The 20510-nt window shown below is 36.1% G+C and overlaps 1 protein-coding gene across 17 annotated transcripts in view; it reads right to left on the bottom strand.

Annotated features, from left to right (window-relative positions):
- Positions 1-726: 726 nt before the first annotated feature.
- LOC149808453 (uncharacterized) overlaps positions 727-20510 on the bottom strand; it is a 112999-nt gene continuing 93215 nt past the window's right edge. For 15 of the 17 annotated variants that reach the window (XM_089977494.1, XM_089977474.1, XM_089977429.1 and 12 more), the window contains 2 exons: positions 2198-3052; positions 727-1871 (listed from right to left, as the gene is read on the bottom strand). In XM_089977494.1, the coding sequence (XP_089833620.1) occupies positions 1687-1871; positions 2198-3035 (1023 nt within the window). In that variant the 5' untranslated portion in view covers positions 3036-3052 and the 3' untranslated portion in view covers positions 727-1686. The remainder of the gene's footprint in view (positions 1872-2197; positions 3053-20510) is intronic. The other 2 variants (XM_089977528.1, XM_089977521.1) reach the window with 1 other exon arrangement.

Here is a 20510-nt window from a genome sequence, read left to right on the forward strand (position 1 = left end):
TACCATGAATCAGAATTGGTCATACTGAAATAACTCATTCCGACATTGTGAACGGCGATGACACACCTGAGCTCTTCTCTTGTGTGGTGAGGGCAGGTATTTAACTTAGAAGAGTGTGAAGTCGGTCAAAGTATGCTGTTATTCTCATTTCCTATGTATTTGTAAGTGCAAAATTCCTGCCAAGTTGTCTACCCTACTACTTGCAATGTTTCTCAGTCGCTCTCTGCATACGGTTGCATTTTAGTTTCTCAACTCTTTTAGAAGAACCTAAGAGAATCTGATGCCAGGCTTGCCTAATGTTAATCATGACTTGCTCACGATCTTGTGTCGTTCGTGCGTTTTGCTCTTAAATAGGCTTTCGAGATTGATGGTTAGGTAATTCAAACCATAGAATATTATATCAGATATGAGTAGATCTGCATTTCTCTCCAGAAAGTGTATATCAACGTCTATGTCAAGTCGAGAGGTGTCCATGTAGCGAGGGTAGTTAACTTAAGTGGAGTGAAAACTGTGCTGAATTTGCTTCATTTCTCTGGCTATGGTGTATTTTGTATTTGCCGTGTTAAAATCCGATCTTACAACTTGAGTTTGGCAAAGATGTCGTCATTAGGACAAATTCACTACTCGAAGTTCACCAGAAACGTGAAAGATTCTTTTAGGCTTTGTGATATATAAAACAAGAAATTTAGAAAGCATGAAAAGTACTCACAAAGAGAAAGTCAACTATTTTCTGCACTTCTACGTTTATTTACATGTAAAACATATGCTGAATATTTATACAGACAAACTTGAAGATAAGGACGTCTGACATCCAATAGATCTTTGAAGCTAACAAAAAACATTAGCAAATAAGAATAAAGCTCATCTGGGTTGTCTACTTGAATATTAATAATATAAATCGGAATAAAGCGAGGGAAGTCTGGTTGAATTTGTTTTTGAAAATATTAAGAATATTCTCAATCACACATTGATTGCTTTCAAATTTCAAAGGTCTTAATTTATTTCCTTTTCGATAAAAAAATTATTGCAAGATAATGTATAAATTGCATTCGTTTGTATAATGTCAGTAAAACATAAAATTTAAAATGTTCGGTCGCAATAAGGAGTTTTTTTCTGTTCCGATAAACATTCTAAAGGCGACAGGCAATATGGCTAAATTATATTGATTTTTCAGCCATCTTAAATTCTGTTTATGCTGGGCCTTGCAACAAGGAGCATCCCACGAACAATGTGACGTTTGTACTATAGCCTGTTTTAACAGTTATGAGAAATTTGATGTTTTCATACCTTAAACGAAAAAGAATCATTTATTTCTGGTGCCATTAGTTATCGTTCGCAAGGGTCAAGGAATCTAGAATAACCCTAGAAAATGTATTTATAATATTTCCCAATCTTCGAAATATTATGTAATGTAATCTAGATTGGACATTCTTGTGTGCAATGTATGCAATGCCATATATTAAATTATGAAATAGTTGAAATATATATTAAAGAATTACATAAACACACGAACAATCTTATTTTGCTCTTAAGTAATTATCTAATACTAAATCTAGCATTCTATATCTTTCCACAGGTTTCATTTATTTACACTATCATACTTTAAAATCCAAATGCAACATTCTGATCATGGCGTCTATCCTGATGTTTCGCCTCATGAAGAAAAAGTAAACATATGCCACAGTGTTACGGCCACTGATAATTCTTGGGGTTAATTTTTCTTCCAGCGAAATCAAAGTATAATGGATTGTCAGGCAATGATTCGATTTCAGGATTCCAGTCCTGAAGAAGTTCTCCAGAGGGCTTTTTGTCTTTGTTCTCTGGGTAATGTAGTCCTTTTTCTTTCCAATGAACGGACAATCCTCTGTCACCTAAAATAGATGTTAAACTAGTGTATAAAGGGAGACAATTAAACTGGTTGTTGGTTGGGAACGTGTCTAACACATTTTAGGTATGTGTCAGGTATACACAAAACGAAACTGATAATGACTGGTAATTTAAACAATTACACAATAGCTGAATAGCTTCCATATACTCTATGAGAGTTTTGTTTTAAAATTCGCATTTGAACCCATTTTCCGACGGGGTAAAATATATTTCACATTCTTAATAAATAACATTGACATATAGGTTATTGATTCTTCCTCATAGTATTTACGTCGTGATACAAAGTAATGATATGTTGAACAACTCTTACCTTGAATATTTGGAAACACAGTAAAGAGTTTGTGTACATATGCATGATATAGATGCAAGAAATCCCAATTATTAGCCTCTGTTCCTCTCCTTCGTGCATTCTCGTACGCGATTGTTGGCTCAATGTTTGCGACAGACGGTTTAAATGTTGTATCGTTACTTTTTAATGTCACCCAGTTCACGAAATGTAGCCAATGCTTTGTATGTGGTGAAAATCCCCAAGTATTGAAGGCTGGATAGAGAAAAACTGTGTTGTTTTTAGGAACATCGATATATTTGTTTCTTGGGGCAATTAGAGCATGATTTTCACATCTGCCGTGTAGCGAATATCCATTTATATTATCGTAAATATCATACTTGGTGTGCACCATTTTTAACCATTTGTAGAAATAAGGTGAAACCTCAATGTCATCTTCGAGTATAACAGCTATTTCTGGCGAATGATCACTGACATCCCATGTGTAAATCCACTGTCCGTACACACCTGCATGTGATGGCTGGATGTGAATATACTTTGTACCGTGTAGAAACTGGAAGGAATTCGCCACCTCTTGTGTTTGCATATCCACCTTTCCATCTTTGGATCTGTCAATCCAAATGTCAAGAACGACAATGTCTTCGAAATATGATGCATTATTTAATGAGTTCAAGAGTCTTTTAAGAGACATTGCTCGATCCCCAACAATACATATGATCCTGAGATCTACATCGGAATCATATGCAAATAGTTCTTTCCATTTGCATGTTATCAGTGATTGATAAATACAGCCAAGCAGCGCTATTGCTACTGATACAATTATCATTACTCCAAGAATCAATCTGAAATTTCTCGTCAGCATTATCGTTGTGCTTCTTGCTGAAAAAAATGTACATAGTCTGCCTTGTATTGAAATGATAATGTCATTGAATGTTGTACACAATATGTGACACCTTTACCAAACAGTATATACAAAAATCACACAGTTAATATATATAGTGTTGAAAAAGATATTCTGTGTCTGGGTCAACCTCACCTCTGTACAAAAAGTTACATAAACATCAAGTTTGACTGTAAATTGGCATTGTTTTTCACATAGTTACTTTTGTTAGTATGTACAATGGTACCCACATAATATTTTTTAAAACTGTTTACAATGTCTAGCAAGGTTTGGAAAATATACACAAATTCATCCAGATTAGCTACATTATCTCAACAACAAAAAACCAAATATGCCAATACGTGTTATCTATGTGTTGTTTTCTTTGTGTTACCCCTAGCCGCGATTTGAGGCCGAAAAGGAAATTCAGAGCAAATAAATCTATATCATTTAACGAAAAATTTAAAAACAAAATCAAAGTGAATTTAAAATTTTATATTTGAACAATTTCTTAGAATACGTACATTAACCAACGTGCAGAGAGATCAAGCTTATATCATATATAAAAACCATGAAACTTTTTCATTAGGCACATCTCTTTTATAAGGGTTTTCATTCGTGAAATGTTGCACGTTTTGGTGTAGTAAAGATTTATATTTCTACGTAGCTTATGGTCCAAGCAGTCGAAAATCGCTTAAAAATGTTTAGGGTTATGTGTATTTGTGTGTTGAAATATATATACCCATGTAAGGGACCTTCCATACAAAATTATAAAAAGTGTCCTGTAAACGGGTCACGATTAAGTATTGACTGACTATTTATCCTGACTGAGTATTTATCCTGACTGAGTATTTATAGCATGTTGATGACTGACATTTTCACCATGACACATTGAGTTCAGGTTGGAATTCCTAAACCAAGAGCATGTGACTGTGAGACCAACTTCCGGCAGGTCATAAATAATTAGAAAATCGTAGACATCAATTTTCATTTTGGGGTTAGAAAATGCATATTCTTGGGTATCTAATTTTGTGGATTTATCTTTACACCTTTCAAGACGCAATTTAGGAATAAAGCATCAGTCTCGGCTCGGCTAAAATCGATATGCGGATAAAGCTTGGCAGTAGCTTCCTGTAGTCCAGTTGTTCTTCACGAGTTTTTCCTCCACCAAATATGCTGGCCACCATGTAAAACGTATAATGTGCTAAAAATGACCTTAAACCTCACAAGCCAAAAACCAAAATTCAAAGTGCTCAGACGAAAAGAAAAAAGAAACATTTTATTACCTGTGAGAAACGGCTGCAACTTTTGACGTAGACTTGAACAAAGTTTTAATATGAGTTAGTTGAAATCAGCTTAACACATATATAGTTGTATGTTTCAATAGTACATTTCCTAAAACAAATCATCAAACGTTTGACGTAGACTTGAACTTGAAAAAAATTTTGATTCTGAGTTAGTTGAAATCAGCTTAACACATATATAGTTGTATGTTGCAATAGTTCATCTCCCACCGGACATATCCTTAAACAAATCATCAAACTGTTGACGTTGACTTTAACTTCAAACAAATTTTGAATCTGAGTTAGTTGAAATCAGCTTAACACATATATAGCTGTAAGTTTCAATAGTTCATATCCTACTGGACATTTCCTTAAATAAATCGTCAAACTTTCAACATTCTATTGATTTGATTGTGTGAAATTTTGGACCAGTTGTTGGTAGTTTTAATTCTTTGGAAAGTTCAGTTCGAATAAGTTGGACAGATAATGAACCTTAATCCTACTAGAATTGACAAGGTGTTAGATTGGATTAATAGTGCGCTGGACTAAGTACAGGGACATTTGACTGAATACATATTTGATGCTGACCACGAAGTAATTAAAGGTATTTTGTTTACTAGAGAAAAAAGTCTAACAAACGTGGACCTGACTTTAAAATACAGATTTTAATCGCATCTTTTAAATTTAAGTCAGCGTTTAAATTGTGTTCACAATCTAAAACTTTTGGGTATGTTTTTTATGAAACGTAAATTATGTTATATATATATATATATATATATATATATATATATATATATATATATATATATATATATATATATATATATATATATATATATATATATATAAACTGACACACTTAAAATAGACTTCTTTCAGTTTGTTCTGCTAATGAAGTTTGCTGCATTGAAGAAAAAGAAAGAGTAAGTATAGTGTAGACATGTAAAGATTCCCAACAGTGCTATGTTGCAAGAACTGAACTAAAGTGATTTCAGAAGTGCAAATACCAAGATTATATTTTAAAAACTATTTTTTACATAAGAAAAACACGTAACCGTCTTTGACGATTTTTAAAAATTTAACAATCAGGCAAGTTCAGTTACTTAAAAAATTGTAGTAAATAATTCTACATATTCATTGGATATTACAAACAAGTGTAATGCTGTCTTAACAGTGTTTTTAATTCCAATCGTATAGATTTATTACATATTAAACATGGCTGGGTTTCTTCCATTGACCATGTACAGACTGCTTTCATGTAAGCGGCAATAATGTAATGAGATTGGTAGTGTTCTTATCTATTTTTCGTCGTAATTCTTTGACAGCTATCAAAGAGATGTTGTAAATAATTATTTCGTCGAATGGTATGAAGTAGTTTGGATGTACCTCGGGAGACTAATTTTGGGCTAGATTCGGTTTATCGTATATAAGTTATTTCCCTTTAGTTTTACAAATAATAGAATAAAATAGAGACTGTCATACATATAATTATATTGTTATAATGGATACACAAGATATCAATTTTTAAAAACAAATTATACAATTGTATATAGTGCATTGGCATTAAGGCCATTAGGATACAAAGTATCTAACTTACGAATCCAATAAGTTTCTTTTATGAGTCTATTAATGTCACCATGCACAATATCTATTGGCACGAAAGAAAAATCAAGTAGAGAGTGATTATTGGTGTTACAGTGTGTTTAAATATTAGAGGAAAACTTAGGATCTCTATAACTTATTTTTATGAAAGCGATGATTTTTCATTCTCTTAGAAACTTGTTAAGTGTTTGCCCAACATATATCATGCTACAGTTTTTACAGGTTATCAGATAAATCACATTAGTTGATATGCAGTTAGTGCTGCACAGCGCCCTCTTGACAACGTCATGATTCTTATTGGCCAGTGCATTTCCAATTTTGAAATTTATACGGAACTTATAATTCTTTTGAACATTCAAAGAACTTAACAAGGATTTTTTTTATTCACTTCATAAAACTAAGTTCTTCTTACATTTTCATTTATAACTTTGACAGTTAAACTATTTAAGCTTTACACAACTTTTTGATTTTGCTTCATTCTGTTACTTATTGAATAAGAATAATGTAGCAATAAGCTATTATTAAATTAGCTATTGTGGAAACCTTTCTAATCGAAATATTTATCCAGGCTGAATATACGCACATCATTATTTTCTTTGTTCTCAAGGCATATCTTTTTCGAGCTCTAAACCATTCCTATAGGTCTACTCTAAATTTATATGAATGACTAATTCATATGAAATTACCAACAGCACATTATGTTACCAGTCCATACAGGTTTATTATCATACACTGTATTAATATCTATAAATTAATAATCACATAAAGAGCGGTTGCTTGTATTCAGAATTGTTTCATTCAGAGAATAATAAATATACACCAGACAGAAACGAAAGTGCTATCCCTGGATTCTTGTTGTAGAATGCTTGATAATAGAAGGCAGAATTAATATTTTTATTGCAAATAATACTATCATACAGGTTAGATACATGAGAATTTATTACTAGGTCGTCATGCGAGTGTGTTTGCTACACACGAGTGCACATGAGTGCATATACGATCGACTGAGAAACATGATTTTTTTGTATGTGTGCTTGATCGTGAGGAAATATGGGTTCGTGTGTGCAGACAAGGCGATGGGTGCCGTTTACCCGTGGACATGGGATTGAATCTCCGTAGAGTACGAAATAAAGTTTATCTAGCCTGTATGATATTATTATAGCACTCTCCATTCTGTCTTGTGTATATTTATAATTCTGTAGAATTCATTCTCTCTCTCTATATATATACATTGATTTCTTTCTAAGGAATCTGGAATGACTGTGTAGATACATGAGAATTAATTACTAGGTCGTCATGCGAGTGTGTTTGATACACACGATGCATATAATACCGACTGAGTAACATAATGTTTTGGTGATGTGTGCTTAGTCGTGAGGTAATATGGGTTCGTGTGTGCAGGCAAGGCGATGGGTGCAGTTTACCCGCAGACCTGGGTTCGAATCTCCGTAGAGTACGAATTAAACATACTCTAGCCTGTATGATATTATCATTTGTATATATACATACATATATCCATATTTATCACACCCACCAAACACAGCAAAATTCGTTTGACTTAGGACTCCTTTGAGTTGTAATAAAAGCATATTGAAACAACTTGACCACTCGTACTTTTGTAGACCACTCTGGTGACCTAGTGGTTAGATGCGGAAGGACGTGGGTTCGATCCCCGGCCGAATCATACCAAAGACTTATAAAAATGGTACTAACAGCTGCCTTGCCTGGCGTTAAGCACTAAGAGGTTAGTGTAAGGACTGGTCGGTTTCGTGTCAGGATAATGTGATTGGGTGGGACATCATGCTACATGTCTGCAGCATGATGTCCCAGTGCTATACATCACTATAAACTGCCACACTGCAGACATCGTAGCGATATGACTGAAAACTTGTTAAAGCTAAGTTAAAACTCCAAATCAAATTATAAAAAAAAATATTGGACTAGTGGAACTTCAGTATTTTACATTATATATATATATATATATATATATATATATATATATATATATATATATATATATATATATATATATATATATATATATATATATATATATATATATATATATATATATTAGGCAGATTTGTATTGCACATAACAAATGAATTGCAAATATTTTATTCTGTATTGAATAGATAGGTAGATAATCAGTAACAAGTAGTCACTATCGATTTTCACTAATATGTAAAACACAACAATGGGTGCATGTATATTGTGACAAGGACATATATCCTTGCAAATTACACATCAGCTGAAAACTTGCAAAGGAAATAACATGCATGATGCTTTTAGAGAGTCTTTAGAAATCGAAACCTGTAAAAATACAGTTAGATGAGAAGATGCGACTAAGTTAAGAGCATCTGTAGTGGCATAGTTTAACCAAATCTTAAAGACTAGAATAAAGTATTACTAGGCACAAATGAAACCACGAAATGGGTTGAAGTTTTAAGAAAGCTGATTAGAGGGTATAATAACACTCCTCACAGTTTCACAGACATTACAACAGTTGAAAGAAACAATGAAGCCATAATCATACAAAAAGTAACGATTAATATTTTCGGTTACATGATTGGAGTGACTGATTTAAAATAGAAGAAGCAGTTAGAATTTGAAATTCGAAATGCTAAATAAATCGGCTTAAAGGTATACGTTCTGTTTTTGCCTGTAGAAGTAGTTGAAGTGGTGGCATCAGTTAGTTTCGAGAGACGATGGAAGTGCGCCCATGAGAGATGTCCCGGTTGGTGATTGTGCAGCGTCTGTTGTTGTTATGTAGTCCAACATGGGAGTGGCAGTCTTTGCTGCACTTGAAGTTTGCGTCTGGTGTTGGTTGGAGCTGCTTCTTCTTCCTCTGCGATCTTTTTTCATCAGCTAGCAAGCGTAGCTTGTCCTCGCCGGCTTTCAAAACAGTGATCAGAGCATGTCGCCAGCGTTATCTGTCAAGAGCGATCTCTTCCCAGGGGTTGAAATCGATGCCAAGGGCTTTCATGTCGCGCTTGCAGACATCCTTGAAGCGAAGATGTGGCCGTCCGATCGACCTTTTGCCAGAGGCGAGTTTCGAATAAAGAATGTCTTTGCTGATTCGCCCTTCATCCATCCGACGTACATGGCCCAGCCATCTGATGCGACGTTGGCGGAGTAGTATGACTATGCTGGGAATCTTGGCACATTTGAGCACCTCGTTGTTTGTTACTCGATCGCTCCAGGTGATCCCGAGTATGTGTGGGAGGCATCGCATGTGAAAGGCGCTCAGTCTTTTCTCTTTTGAGGCATAAAGAGTCCAGGTTTCACTGGCGTACAGGAGAGTGCTTAGCACGCAGGCACGGTACACGGTTACCTTAGTGTTCAGGGTCAGCTTGCTGTTGTTCCACACTCTCTGCGACAACCTGGAAAGAGTTGTTGATGCGTTTCCGATCCACTTGTTGAGCTCAGCATCGAGCGAGAGGTTGTTGGTGATGGTAGAGAGGTAAGGCCTTCTTTAGTTCGGCTTCAGTAGGTTTCTCGTCCAGTTTGGTCATGACAAGGAAGTTTACAAAAGCGTTGATAGCATCATTAGTCACGTGGTTCTCCTTTTTAAGTACAGTTCAGAGTAGTATTCTACCCAACGCTCCATCAGCTTGTCCTTGTTGAGGATTGTATCGCCTGTGGCAGACTTCAGTGGTGCTATCACTTTCTTCGTGGGACCCATTGCTTTCTTTATGCAATTGTACATGCCTCTGATGTTTCCGATATCTGCTGCTGACTGGATGCTCTGACAGAGCTGAAGCCAGTATTCACTGGCACACTGCCGTGCTAATACCTGCACTTTGCTTGTGGCAGACATGTATGCCTGTAGTGTCTTTTGGCAGGGATATCGCTTGTATTGCAGGCGAGCACTGCGACGCTCTTCTATGGCTGGCAAGAGTGTGGCGGAGTTAGCCTCAAACCAGTCATTATTCTTTGATTGCTTCTTACCAAAGATCCGCGTGGCTGTGCTGTACACAGTCTCTTTCTTTGGCACTACCGTTGGGGGGTTCTGAATCAAACGTCTTGGAAAGAGCATAGGTGAATTCCTCAGCATTGTCTGGATATGACATTTTGCTCACATTAATGCTTGGCTTACCCTCTTGCCTACAGCGGTGGATCTTCTCCGGCTGAAGCTTCAAATTGCAGCACACCAGCGAGTAATCGGTGTTGCAGTCAGCACTGTGGAAGGTACGGGTAAAAAGCACACACTTCATGGCTGACCGTCATGTAATGATCAAGTCCAGCTGCTACCAGTGTTTAGACCGGGGATGCAGTCTGAAACAATGAATTGGTGATGCTGATGTCGTGGTAAGAGCACATCTCTAGAAGGCACTGCCCATTTTGTTTCATCTTCCCAAGCCAAACTTGCCAAGACAGGAGGGCAAAGAATCATAGTCGGCACCCACCCTAGCATTGAAGTCGCCCAGCAAAATCAAGTTCTCTTCCTTGGGAATTTTGTCGATGAGCGAGTTTAATTAATCGTAAAACTCGTCCTTGGTATCTGAGGAGGCGCTTAGTGTGGGAGGGTAAACGATGATCAGCTTGACAGACCCGTTTGTGGTGTGTAGGCGTAGGGATAGCAGTCTTCCATTTCTTTGTTGGCAGGTTTCTATCATCCCCAGAAGAGTGTTCCTGACAGTGAATCCAACACCAAACTCTCTGGCTTCGTCGGAGCTCTTTCCTTGCCAGAAGAATGTGTAGTTCTTTTCTCTGCGGGACCCAGAATCTGGTAGTCTTGTCTGATTGAATGAAGATCATCTGAAATATCAGTCAGCATGGTCCGTACATTCCAGGTACCTAGCTTGAGGATTGGATGTTTCCTTATTGGTTTTCTGTTGCTATTTCTTGATGCAGTAGTTGCAGTCCGCTTGTCAGTAACTTAAATACCTTGAGCCATACGTACCCAGCAAAGCAGGCGAACTGTGGCGGGACGGCACCTTATTGGCTGGGGGCTGTCCAGTTTGGGGCGGTCGATAGCTGTCCAGTGGAACCTGTTGTTCTCTCTCACCGTCAGAAGCAATCTCTGGTGTCTGACTCTACGCCAATCTAGCGGTGACTTCTAACCGGTAAACTGCTGATTCCCGTGTTGCGTCGACGCTTTGGAGCGACGTTCGAGTGTCCACTCCAGGGCGCAAGCCTGGGCAGGGTGATATGGAGAATCGACTGTTGCCTATGCACCTGATCTACCCTCTCCACGCAGCTGATGGATCCAAGGGAAAGGACACGCCAATACGTCATGGCACCAGCTGAGTCGCATAAGTTACCGAGATGACACTGAAAGCAATGCCATGTCGCCTTAGGAACTCCATCTCAAGATTTCTGGTGGGGTCTACTCCCTTAGACTTTCCCATGAGAGGGTATAGTCGCAAGGCAGCCAAGGCTTGAAATCAGAGTTTACCTTCTCCTAGATGGGCGACCACCCAAGGTTATCGAGCCCCATCTGCCCAAAGCATCTGGTTCTGAGGCGCCATAAACACGCGTCATCACTCCTCCGGACAGTTTAAACAGGTTCCGCCGCTCGTGAAGGCCGGGAGCTGGATATGGTTGTCAGAGGCTCTATCAGACGAAAGCCATTGGGAGTAGTTAAAGAAAATAAAAGCAAAGCAAGCCATTTTAGTTGGTTCTAACATCTACAACCAGAATACATGGATGCAGAAGGATAAAAAGGGCATATCCAGGTCTCTCTTCTGCCCATCCTCCCTTCTCTCTTTATATATATATGCATGTATATATATGCATATATATATATGCATATATATATATATATATATATATATATATATATATATATATATATATATATATATATATATATATATATATATATATATATATATGTGTGTGTGTGTGTGTGTGTGTGTGTGTGTGTGTGTGTCTTGTTCAATATCAGATAAAGTAAACGATGAACATCAAGAAAACTGATCAATACGAAAATAATCTTCACTGATATCTTCAAGCGTCGAAATGTTCTGTCATCTCAAATAAAACTCAACTGATGGAACATGTACCATGTTGGGTGTCTTATCCGATCTAATATTTGCCTTAGTGTTTTTAAGATACTTATTCTTCTATTGTGACTGTTCCTAAATTTGCCATCAGTGTGGAATTTCTGTCTCACGCTTTTATTGTAGTTCTCTTTATTTCCTCTACTCCACATTTTACCAGTACTTTTTGTATGCATTTTTTTTTGGGCTTACTGTAGCCATTAATGTCCCAAAATGTGTTACATGTCTTTTTGTATTTCCAATAATGGTATTACTTTTGTGCCCATAATTTAAACTTTCAATATGCAAAGAAGCATTATAGGTCAGTGCTTAAGTAACATTTGTAACGCTTTGAAATGTTGTTAACTTGCCAACTTCCGTGTTAAATAAATGAATAATAGCGAATGGCAAAATCAATATGACAAAGAACATAACACACCAGGTGACAAAAGCCAGACGAAACAATTAAAGTTACATTATCGCTCTTTGTGAATATTCTACATTTGGTGAAAAGGTAAATCTGCGTCATTACAAAGTATTCCATGTTCTACAAAGTCACGCATGCAGATTACCATCTATTTGTTAAAGGTGCATTTAACCATCAACCAATCAGGACAAGAAAATGAAACACAGTAACAGCTGCAATTAGCAAGTTAATCAGATTAGACGACATGATAAACAAAATCAATAAGTGCCAATTAAATAAAAATGAGATATTTATTTTGATCATCAACCAAAACGACAGATGCCAAAACATGAAAGCGAGATAAAAAAGATAGAAATGTTACAGACGTTTGATATCCTGGAAAGTATGACCTCATCTCCGTTAAATACAGACATAGAAAAACTGAAACAAATACTTTAGATGCAAAGGAAAAGAATAAAGATATGCCAGAGAAACATTTAAGGGTGAATACAAGTTCAAAACAAAATATGTAAATATAATGTGTATAGGGTCTGACTGCAATAATTTTGTTACACAATTATTTCGCTGAAGCGAACATACAAGAAGTGCCCTTACCAAACAAAACCCAGGCTTATAACGTTATAAAAATCTTGCATCAGCAGAGCAAATTGGAAGGCTAAATCAAGTTAATTGTCTACACGACCAGTGACATTATCTTGCAAACAACATAATACATTTATGATACTTCGATATGATTAAAGATTAAATATTCATATTATTACTAAATGTAAGCATTTTAATTTCAATTTTAGTTAAAGATACTGTCTTCATTCTGACCCCAGAAAGTTCAATGAAAAAAAGTTTTCATTGATTGTACATAAAATGTCCAAAAATGGTAAATGCGACCTATGTCAAGTGGAAGGGAGTATAAACTTATTTACTTAATTAGTATTGTTCCTGTCCTAGAATCCGTAGTGGAATCAGCCTTATTGTTGTACTAAACTTTTCATTTGGTTGGATTCATTTATTTGAAATATTAATCCTTGGAATTACAAGGTGCTCAATATTATTCATGGACTAAAACATTAATATGGAATTATAATGAATTCAGTCAAGGATGCTTGGGATTTAATTATTATGATACAACAACAAATTGTCGTCACATGCCAGACAATTGGCACATTAGCACATTAGAGGCTACAGACAAATTAAAACATTTATTATTGAAATTTATATGAAACGCCAGTTTAATTCAATCGGAATTTCCTTTTGATGTAACTTTTATAATTATTTGGAATTTACTTCAAAATACTATAAGTTCTTTTTAAAATTGAACTGTACATTCTAGGGAAATAAATTATTTGTTGAAGTTTAAATCTTTTTAAGTTTTCGCACTTTTCTGTTAATTAGTTTGATACCGTAGAGTCGTAACAATATTTACATTAAATTAGTACAACTTACTCTGCTTGCATCTCGTCAATGAAGGTTATCCAGTTACCACCGCCTTGTCCAACTTTGTATATCACAAATGTTTTGCCAGTTTGCAAAATGAAGAAGTTATTTATTGTCATTAATAATAAACAAATAAAACAGACACTCTCGCTTACAAACAGGAAATCGAATCTTGAAAAAACCTTACAAACATTTGCCGAAGCCTGTGCAGAAAACACTTGGGATATAGTTAACAATTTGAATGGGTTCCACTTAGAATGTCTGAGGTATTGTCACCTCGAACCGTGGGTATCGTGAACTATTTAAAATTGTAACCACATAAACGATTTTTAAATGCATTTATAATGGTGTCTTTCTTCTATTAAAGCAGGAATGCGAAGTGACCACTGGACTCAGAAATTCAGTGTAAGTACGGAGGATCGGTAATTATTTAAACGGATAATTTCACCGACACATGCAGGTAGAGTGGAGCAAATCGATTGGTTTTTTATTTTCATTGCTGCTTCGATGACTTTTTTCGGATTATTGGAATTATTCATTATCAAATCTAAAATTGTATCAGTTAGATTGCCATCTTTTGGGTTTCATTTTCATTTCAGAAATGTCGACATGCATGACACTAGAATTAAGCTAAATGGAAAAAATGTTAAAGTAGCTTAGTTTAATCCTTAGCTGCTAACATAATGTCATAGCTTACATTTAAACTGGGATATTACCCTTATCACCGACCATTTCTCACATGAGCAAGGATTGCCTTCTTTGTTTGGCTTGAATTCTTTTTTCTTTTCTTTTTCATCGATTTCAGACGATGTTATATTTGCAGAGCATTCTGCCTTACATGTATTCGTCTTTATTATCGCTTTGGTTATATTAAATATTGTTCTTTAATTACATCTGCTGTGTATATCTACATTGTGTTTTTAATTTTGTTCGCATGATTTTAAAGTGTGATGATTACTTTGTAAAGAATATAGTGTTACGGTTATCTGTATTATATATTAATATATAGTATTTTCATTTCAATAATTGGGTTTCATGACATTTATATTGTAATTCTTTAAATTCAACGGCTGGCTTGTGTTACAGTAAAAGCACACGCACAATGCGTCAAAAGTTCATTCAAGAATCAAGACACATTACCCAGAACAAGTCAACAACTGCTTCGGTCAAATATGCACTCATTAACCAGACAGTAGGTCACTTAAACATCACATATTACAAGGAGTGCATTCGTTCGGTAGAGATGTTATGCACGGCATAATTGTTAATTGGCTAAATAATTTGAGATGGTCGAACATTACTATTAAATATTTCACATTGTATGGATTTAAATTTCCGATAATCCTTTTATGTGATTCAGGTTTTGTTGATTTGATATGCACAAAGAGACTATATTAGAGAATCAAAGCACTACATCAGCATTCGTCAGCTATATGCAGCATTAACAGTAGTCTTAAGAGGAAATGCTGATTTATTTATTATATGTTTGTTGCACTTGCAGAGTGGAAAATATTTATTCTAAATCAGAGAGTACCTTGCGGTTTATGGGAAACTGTTCAAGACTTTAACATCTGAACCGTTAAGTTGGACTATGTGAAACTTTCAAGGACTGTCATGATATCCTGGTTTCACGGGATTACATTTAAGTAATAATATTTGGGTTTATATCTGTGACGCTTCAGTTGTGCTAGCACGTTAGTACATAAGCACATTATAACCTTCATTGGAAACTCGGGTTTGCTGTCAAAGTGATAGCTGTTATGTTATATACTTTTTGACTTGTCATAGAATAATAAGGACTCTCTGGTATTTAATACAATCGCAATACTGGATGTTTCTTTTAAGCATTCACGTTCTGTTCTAGGGAAATAATTCACTTGAAGCATTTGTTAAACTAGCTCTCTGCTTTTATTGCTACGTTGTCTGAGACCACTGCTTCATTCAGTGAATTTTTACAAAAGAATTCCAAATATTTAAGCCGGTAATTTCTGCCCTTTGACTTATATTTCATGCTAATTACAGCATATAAGGCCGAGTTTAACAACGCATGTATTTAACAGCAATATACGTCCCAGTTTGCATGGGATATATCATCATACTATACTGATTTGATGGAGACAAAAAATCAAAGCGACAATTTAAATAATATAATATGTAATAATTTGTCTTAACTTTGCTTGGTCTGTAACAGTATTTCAAAGAGGTTTTACTTGCGCATGTTAACAGAGGTAAATAACGTTTAAAGTATACAAGCCCAAGGCTTACTGACAATATGATATCGTCAACATTGCGCTTCCAACCATGTTTATCAGCTCAGGTCGTGTTTGTACGTATTCGCATAGGTGTCCCACATTTGCAGCGGAGGCAGCCTATGAATTAGTCTTGAACAAATATAAGTACAGGAAGATGCAAATGTGTCAAAAAAGAATCCCTATATAGCCGATGGATTGTGCATCTTATTTTCTTTGGCCATCCCGTTTTTAGTAGTAGTAAGTCGTGCAACAAAAGATAAATTCTTTACTCCGAACAGCTCATAAACAGTAGCGTGGTAATTGGGCTTTGAGACCGGATGACCAATTCCGATTGGCCTGTCTTAGATAGTTACTGTAATTGTAACAGAAAGGAGGCATCGCGGCGAAGATTACATTTTGTAGTATATTCTTGATACAACTGTCGATATAACAAAGATGCATGTGAAAAGATTAGCTTCTGAGCGTTGTTTGGCAACACAATACCACAGTCGCCATGGTTATTGAAAAAGCAATGAAGGCATTGAAAATTTAACCGGTGCCGCATGAAGTGGATGGCTAAATATGCGTTGCAGCAGATTTACACGCCTGCGTCAAGAAACATTGTCCCATGGATAGTCTGATTCCAGGACCCAAACGAAGTTCACCCGGCTGAGATTTTACTTCTCCCACATGAAATGGTACGTGGAAACATATATTGTTGTCGATGTTGCCAAGAGATACAGAGAAGTTGAGCTAATGACATCCAAAAATTCAACAAGTATGGAAGTTAAACATATCTAGGTAAGTTGATCGTTAACATAACCGCAGAATCTACAGGTGGATCTAGGCAAATAATGATTGGTGTAGTTTACTGCATTGTTGGTGAAATATCAAGTGAGGGTTAGTCCTGGACAGGTCAGCATACATTACAATCTAGCCATTGAGGAACGATTATTCGGACATTAATACTTGCTGATTTTGTTGATGAAATCTGAACCGATTAAAATCTCAAAAGCGGGTGATTCCATTTCAGTCAGTCTTATCGTTATTACGTAATGAAACTACAAGTATTATTTGGTTAAAACCGCTAGAGAATGTGGCTAAGACTCGCTGAATTGGCAGATTGCTATACCTGTCCAATCACCGACTAGTGCATTCTTGAGTGCGAGGGCAATTACAAGTCGTTCCCGCGAAAACACAATTATCTCCATTTTTATTGTGGTGGGGATCTGTACTTGCCCGTACTCACAAGTAGTAGTTTCCGTCACAGAAAATCCATCGCTTCGTAATTAACGGTGACAGACTTAAATTAGTGCAACGATATACTCCAGTGCGATGTAACATACAACATTGGGGGCCCAGTCGTTTCGTCACCTTTGCTTACCGTGTAATACAATCTGCATGGAACCTGCTCTGCAACTGGTTTTGCATTTGATTGAAACGCGAGGGATTCTTGTTCATTGAAACCTTTGGTTCAATCATTCAAAGTCTGCGTAAATGATATATGAGATTTTCTTCTTCCATTGCACCGCAGTAAATGAAAATAACTTAGAGATAATTACTGTACGCGTGTTCTAGAGAAGCTTCACAGCTTTTTTCCCAGATTCATATTTGATTGGAATAATTACCAATTATCTTTGAAAATATGAGAGCGCCTGTACATAAACCCTGACACTTGGACTCTTGCTTGTACAGTAGCCTCATCGGTAATGTCAGCTGTTATACGACAATGGGCGTTTTATCTACACGTGCTATTTCGGCCCGAATGGCTTTTTATCAGTCTTATTATATAACTGTGCTGATGTTGCACTAAGTTGCTTCAAGGTTGGGTAACATTAATCGCTTCGATTCTTGACAACATCGTCGGTTATTCCCTTGATGACATCATTGGGTATTTTGGTAACGGGCTCTTTGACAAGACATCGCCGCCGCTTACGATCATATTCGCGAACAGATTAACATGGTCGGCAGAGCATATTATTTGACTTGACTCTGATATCACATTTATGATATAGCCTATAACCTGGACCAACGCGGAACACGAGCAAGTGTGATGTAAAATATTCATAATGACATTCTGTTGGAATTTCACGTATTCCAACGCATGGGAATTCACATTGTGTCCCAATACCATTATATACGCTCTCGGATTGTATCTTTGAATCATTTTAATTGCAATACTAATAAATTTTGTCAGTTGATGGCGTATATAATGTCAGACGTATCTCGTCTTTACTTCATGTGGTACTGTATGTTCCAGAGCAAACAAGAGTGAACAGTATTTGATCGTATGACCAAAAGCCATACACATGATGGTAATGGAAAAAATTATACTAGCGTCTCTTAAGCAAGTGTTTCACCAGGTTTCAGAGACTGCGGATCAGAATCAAATAACTTTTTCCTTTAAAACAAAACGTTTCTTCGAGTCGATAGCTGGGTACATCACTGCACCCTTGACGTGGCCATTTCCTCCATGCGGCATATGATCTCCTGATATTTCTGACACTGAGAATGCATGAAGAGTGATACATGCGAAAGCCATCATCTGTGTTCTTAATTTATTGTTTAAGGTATTTCTCTAAATGTATTGCCCTCTCCGGTGACAAAGATCTTCCGTGTGGATCAACACTGTCATCCATGCATGTTTCGCTGTCTTCTCACCATGTGTATATAATAAAGCAAAACGCGTTTTGCTTGCTTTCAATGTTTGGAGCAAGAATATATAATACATTATGTCCTGTATGGATTTTCTGTCTGAAGAAGTTTATTCTCTAATTTCTGTTCCTTATCATGATTTCAGGACTTCTTTATGTAAACTGTCCATGTCATTCAGTGGATTAAATAGTGTTTTATCTCAGCGTTAATGTAGCGTATTTATAAGTCATTAGCTTTCGATATATATATATATATATATATATATATATATATATATATATATATATATATATATATATATATATATATATATATATATATATATATATATATATATATATATATGTGAGAGAGAGTGAGAGTGTGCATAGCTGACACAGCTGCTTCCAGAGTTGCTTATCGACCAAATAATTAATTATCATCTAAGTATTGATTCGCTCAGGATTCTTCAGTCAGGTTCGTCTATCAATGGAGTATGAAATTAAATTTAGCGGACATTTCTACTTCTATTCATTTTCAATAGGTAATTTGACAATATATTATCACGCATCGTATCGTCTCTTTCGCATGAAAAGACACGAAGGTTAGAGATATACTTACAGTATATAACATTTTAATAACGAATTATCGCCAGGGTGTAACAAGAATACTGTTGAACCGCTTTGTACAAACATAATTTATTTACATTTGATGCAGAATACAAACACTGAAAATAAACATAATCGGTGAAAGGCTGTACTCAATCTTTTCAAATACAAATTTGACCATTTCATGAAAAAGGAACAATTGTCCAAGAGTACATTGTTGTTTTTTTTTGCAGAGCATTTTTGTTATTTTCAGGAATTTGGAGTTTAGGAAAATTAATTATTTACCAATTATCATTAACAACAATACTATAGACATTATCGCTAATGAACATATTTTGAAATACTGTGCGATGTATACAATATGAGGACAATTATAGGATTTTTGAGATCATTCAGCTTCAGCTCTTTTTCCATCAGCAGCAGGGGGGGGCGAATCCGACATTTTGTCCAATCGTCATTTGGCTTAATTAATACTTTCTGCTCTCAGCGGATCCGGTGTCGTCAGCGCCTGGTAAAAAAAAAAAAACGACGTTGTCGTCGGGGGATCGTCCAATCGTCATTTGGTTTAATTAATGCCTTCTGCGCGTCGATCCCAGCGTCGTCAGCGTCCGGTAAACACATCGACGACCGCGTCGATGTCATCGCCCCCCCCGCTGCTATGATCTTACAATGAAAATTATTTACAATTTAACCGAATATTTGGTCGAGTCCGATACGATATCGTGTCCGAGGATCATGTAAATTTATCGTTACAAATCCATGTGGGGTCGACTGAGCATGACTAAAAAAGTTTCGAAAAACATTAAAGTCCATGTCACCGCCGCACCATGTCTGCCAAATATTTCGTAGCGTGTGTGTGTCAACGCCGTTGAATACAGCAAGAATATTACAGTTGTCTCTAATTACTTTTGGAATCTGAGTGTATCGTTGAGTGACATATATCACGTCGGTGTTTTTATGCCTGCCTCTGGAAAATATCCTAGCTGGTTTTTTTTGATTGTCTAACATAACATCATCATACACGACTAGATTGTTAACGTTGCCATCAATATCATCAATACCCGGTGCATCATTGATATCTGTAATAAACTCAATAACATTTTTTTTTAGCGATCGCTGATGCATTCTCGTTGAAATCTTTCAACACCTCGTAGCATCGTTGATCATCTACGCTAGGAGCAACCAAGTACAACTTATCCCACTTCATCCATCTCATTATTAAATTGAGTAACAATTGCGTCTTACCTGATCCAG

The sequence above is a fragment of the Sinohyriopsis cumingii genome, chromosome 1, assembly GCF_028554795.1.
Source record: "Sinohyriopsis cumingii isolate HCF-2022 chromosome 1, ASM2855479v2, whole genome shotgun sequence".
Classification (NCBI taxonomy): domain Eukaryota; kingdom Metazoa; phylum Mollusca; class Bivalvia; order Unionida; family Unionidae; genus Sinohyriopsis; species Sinohyriopsis cumingii.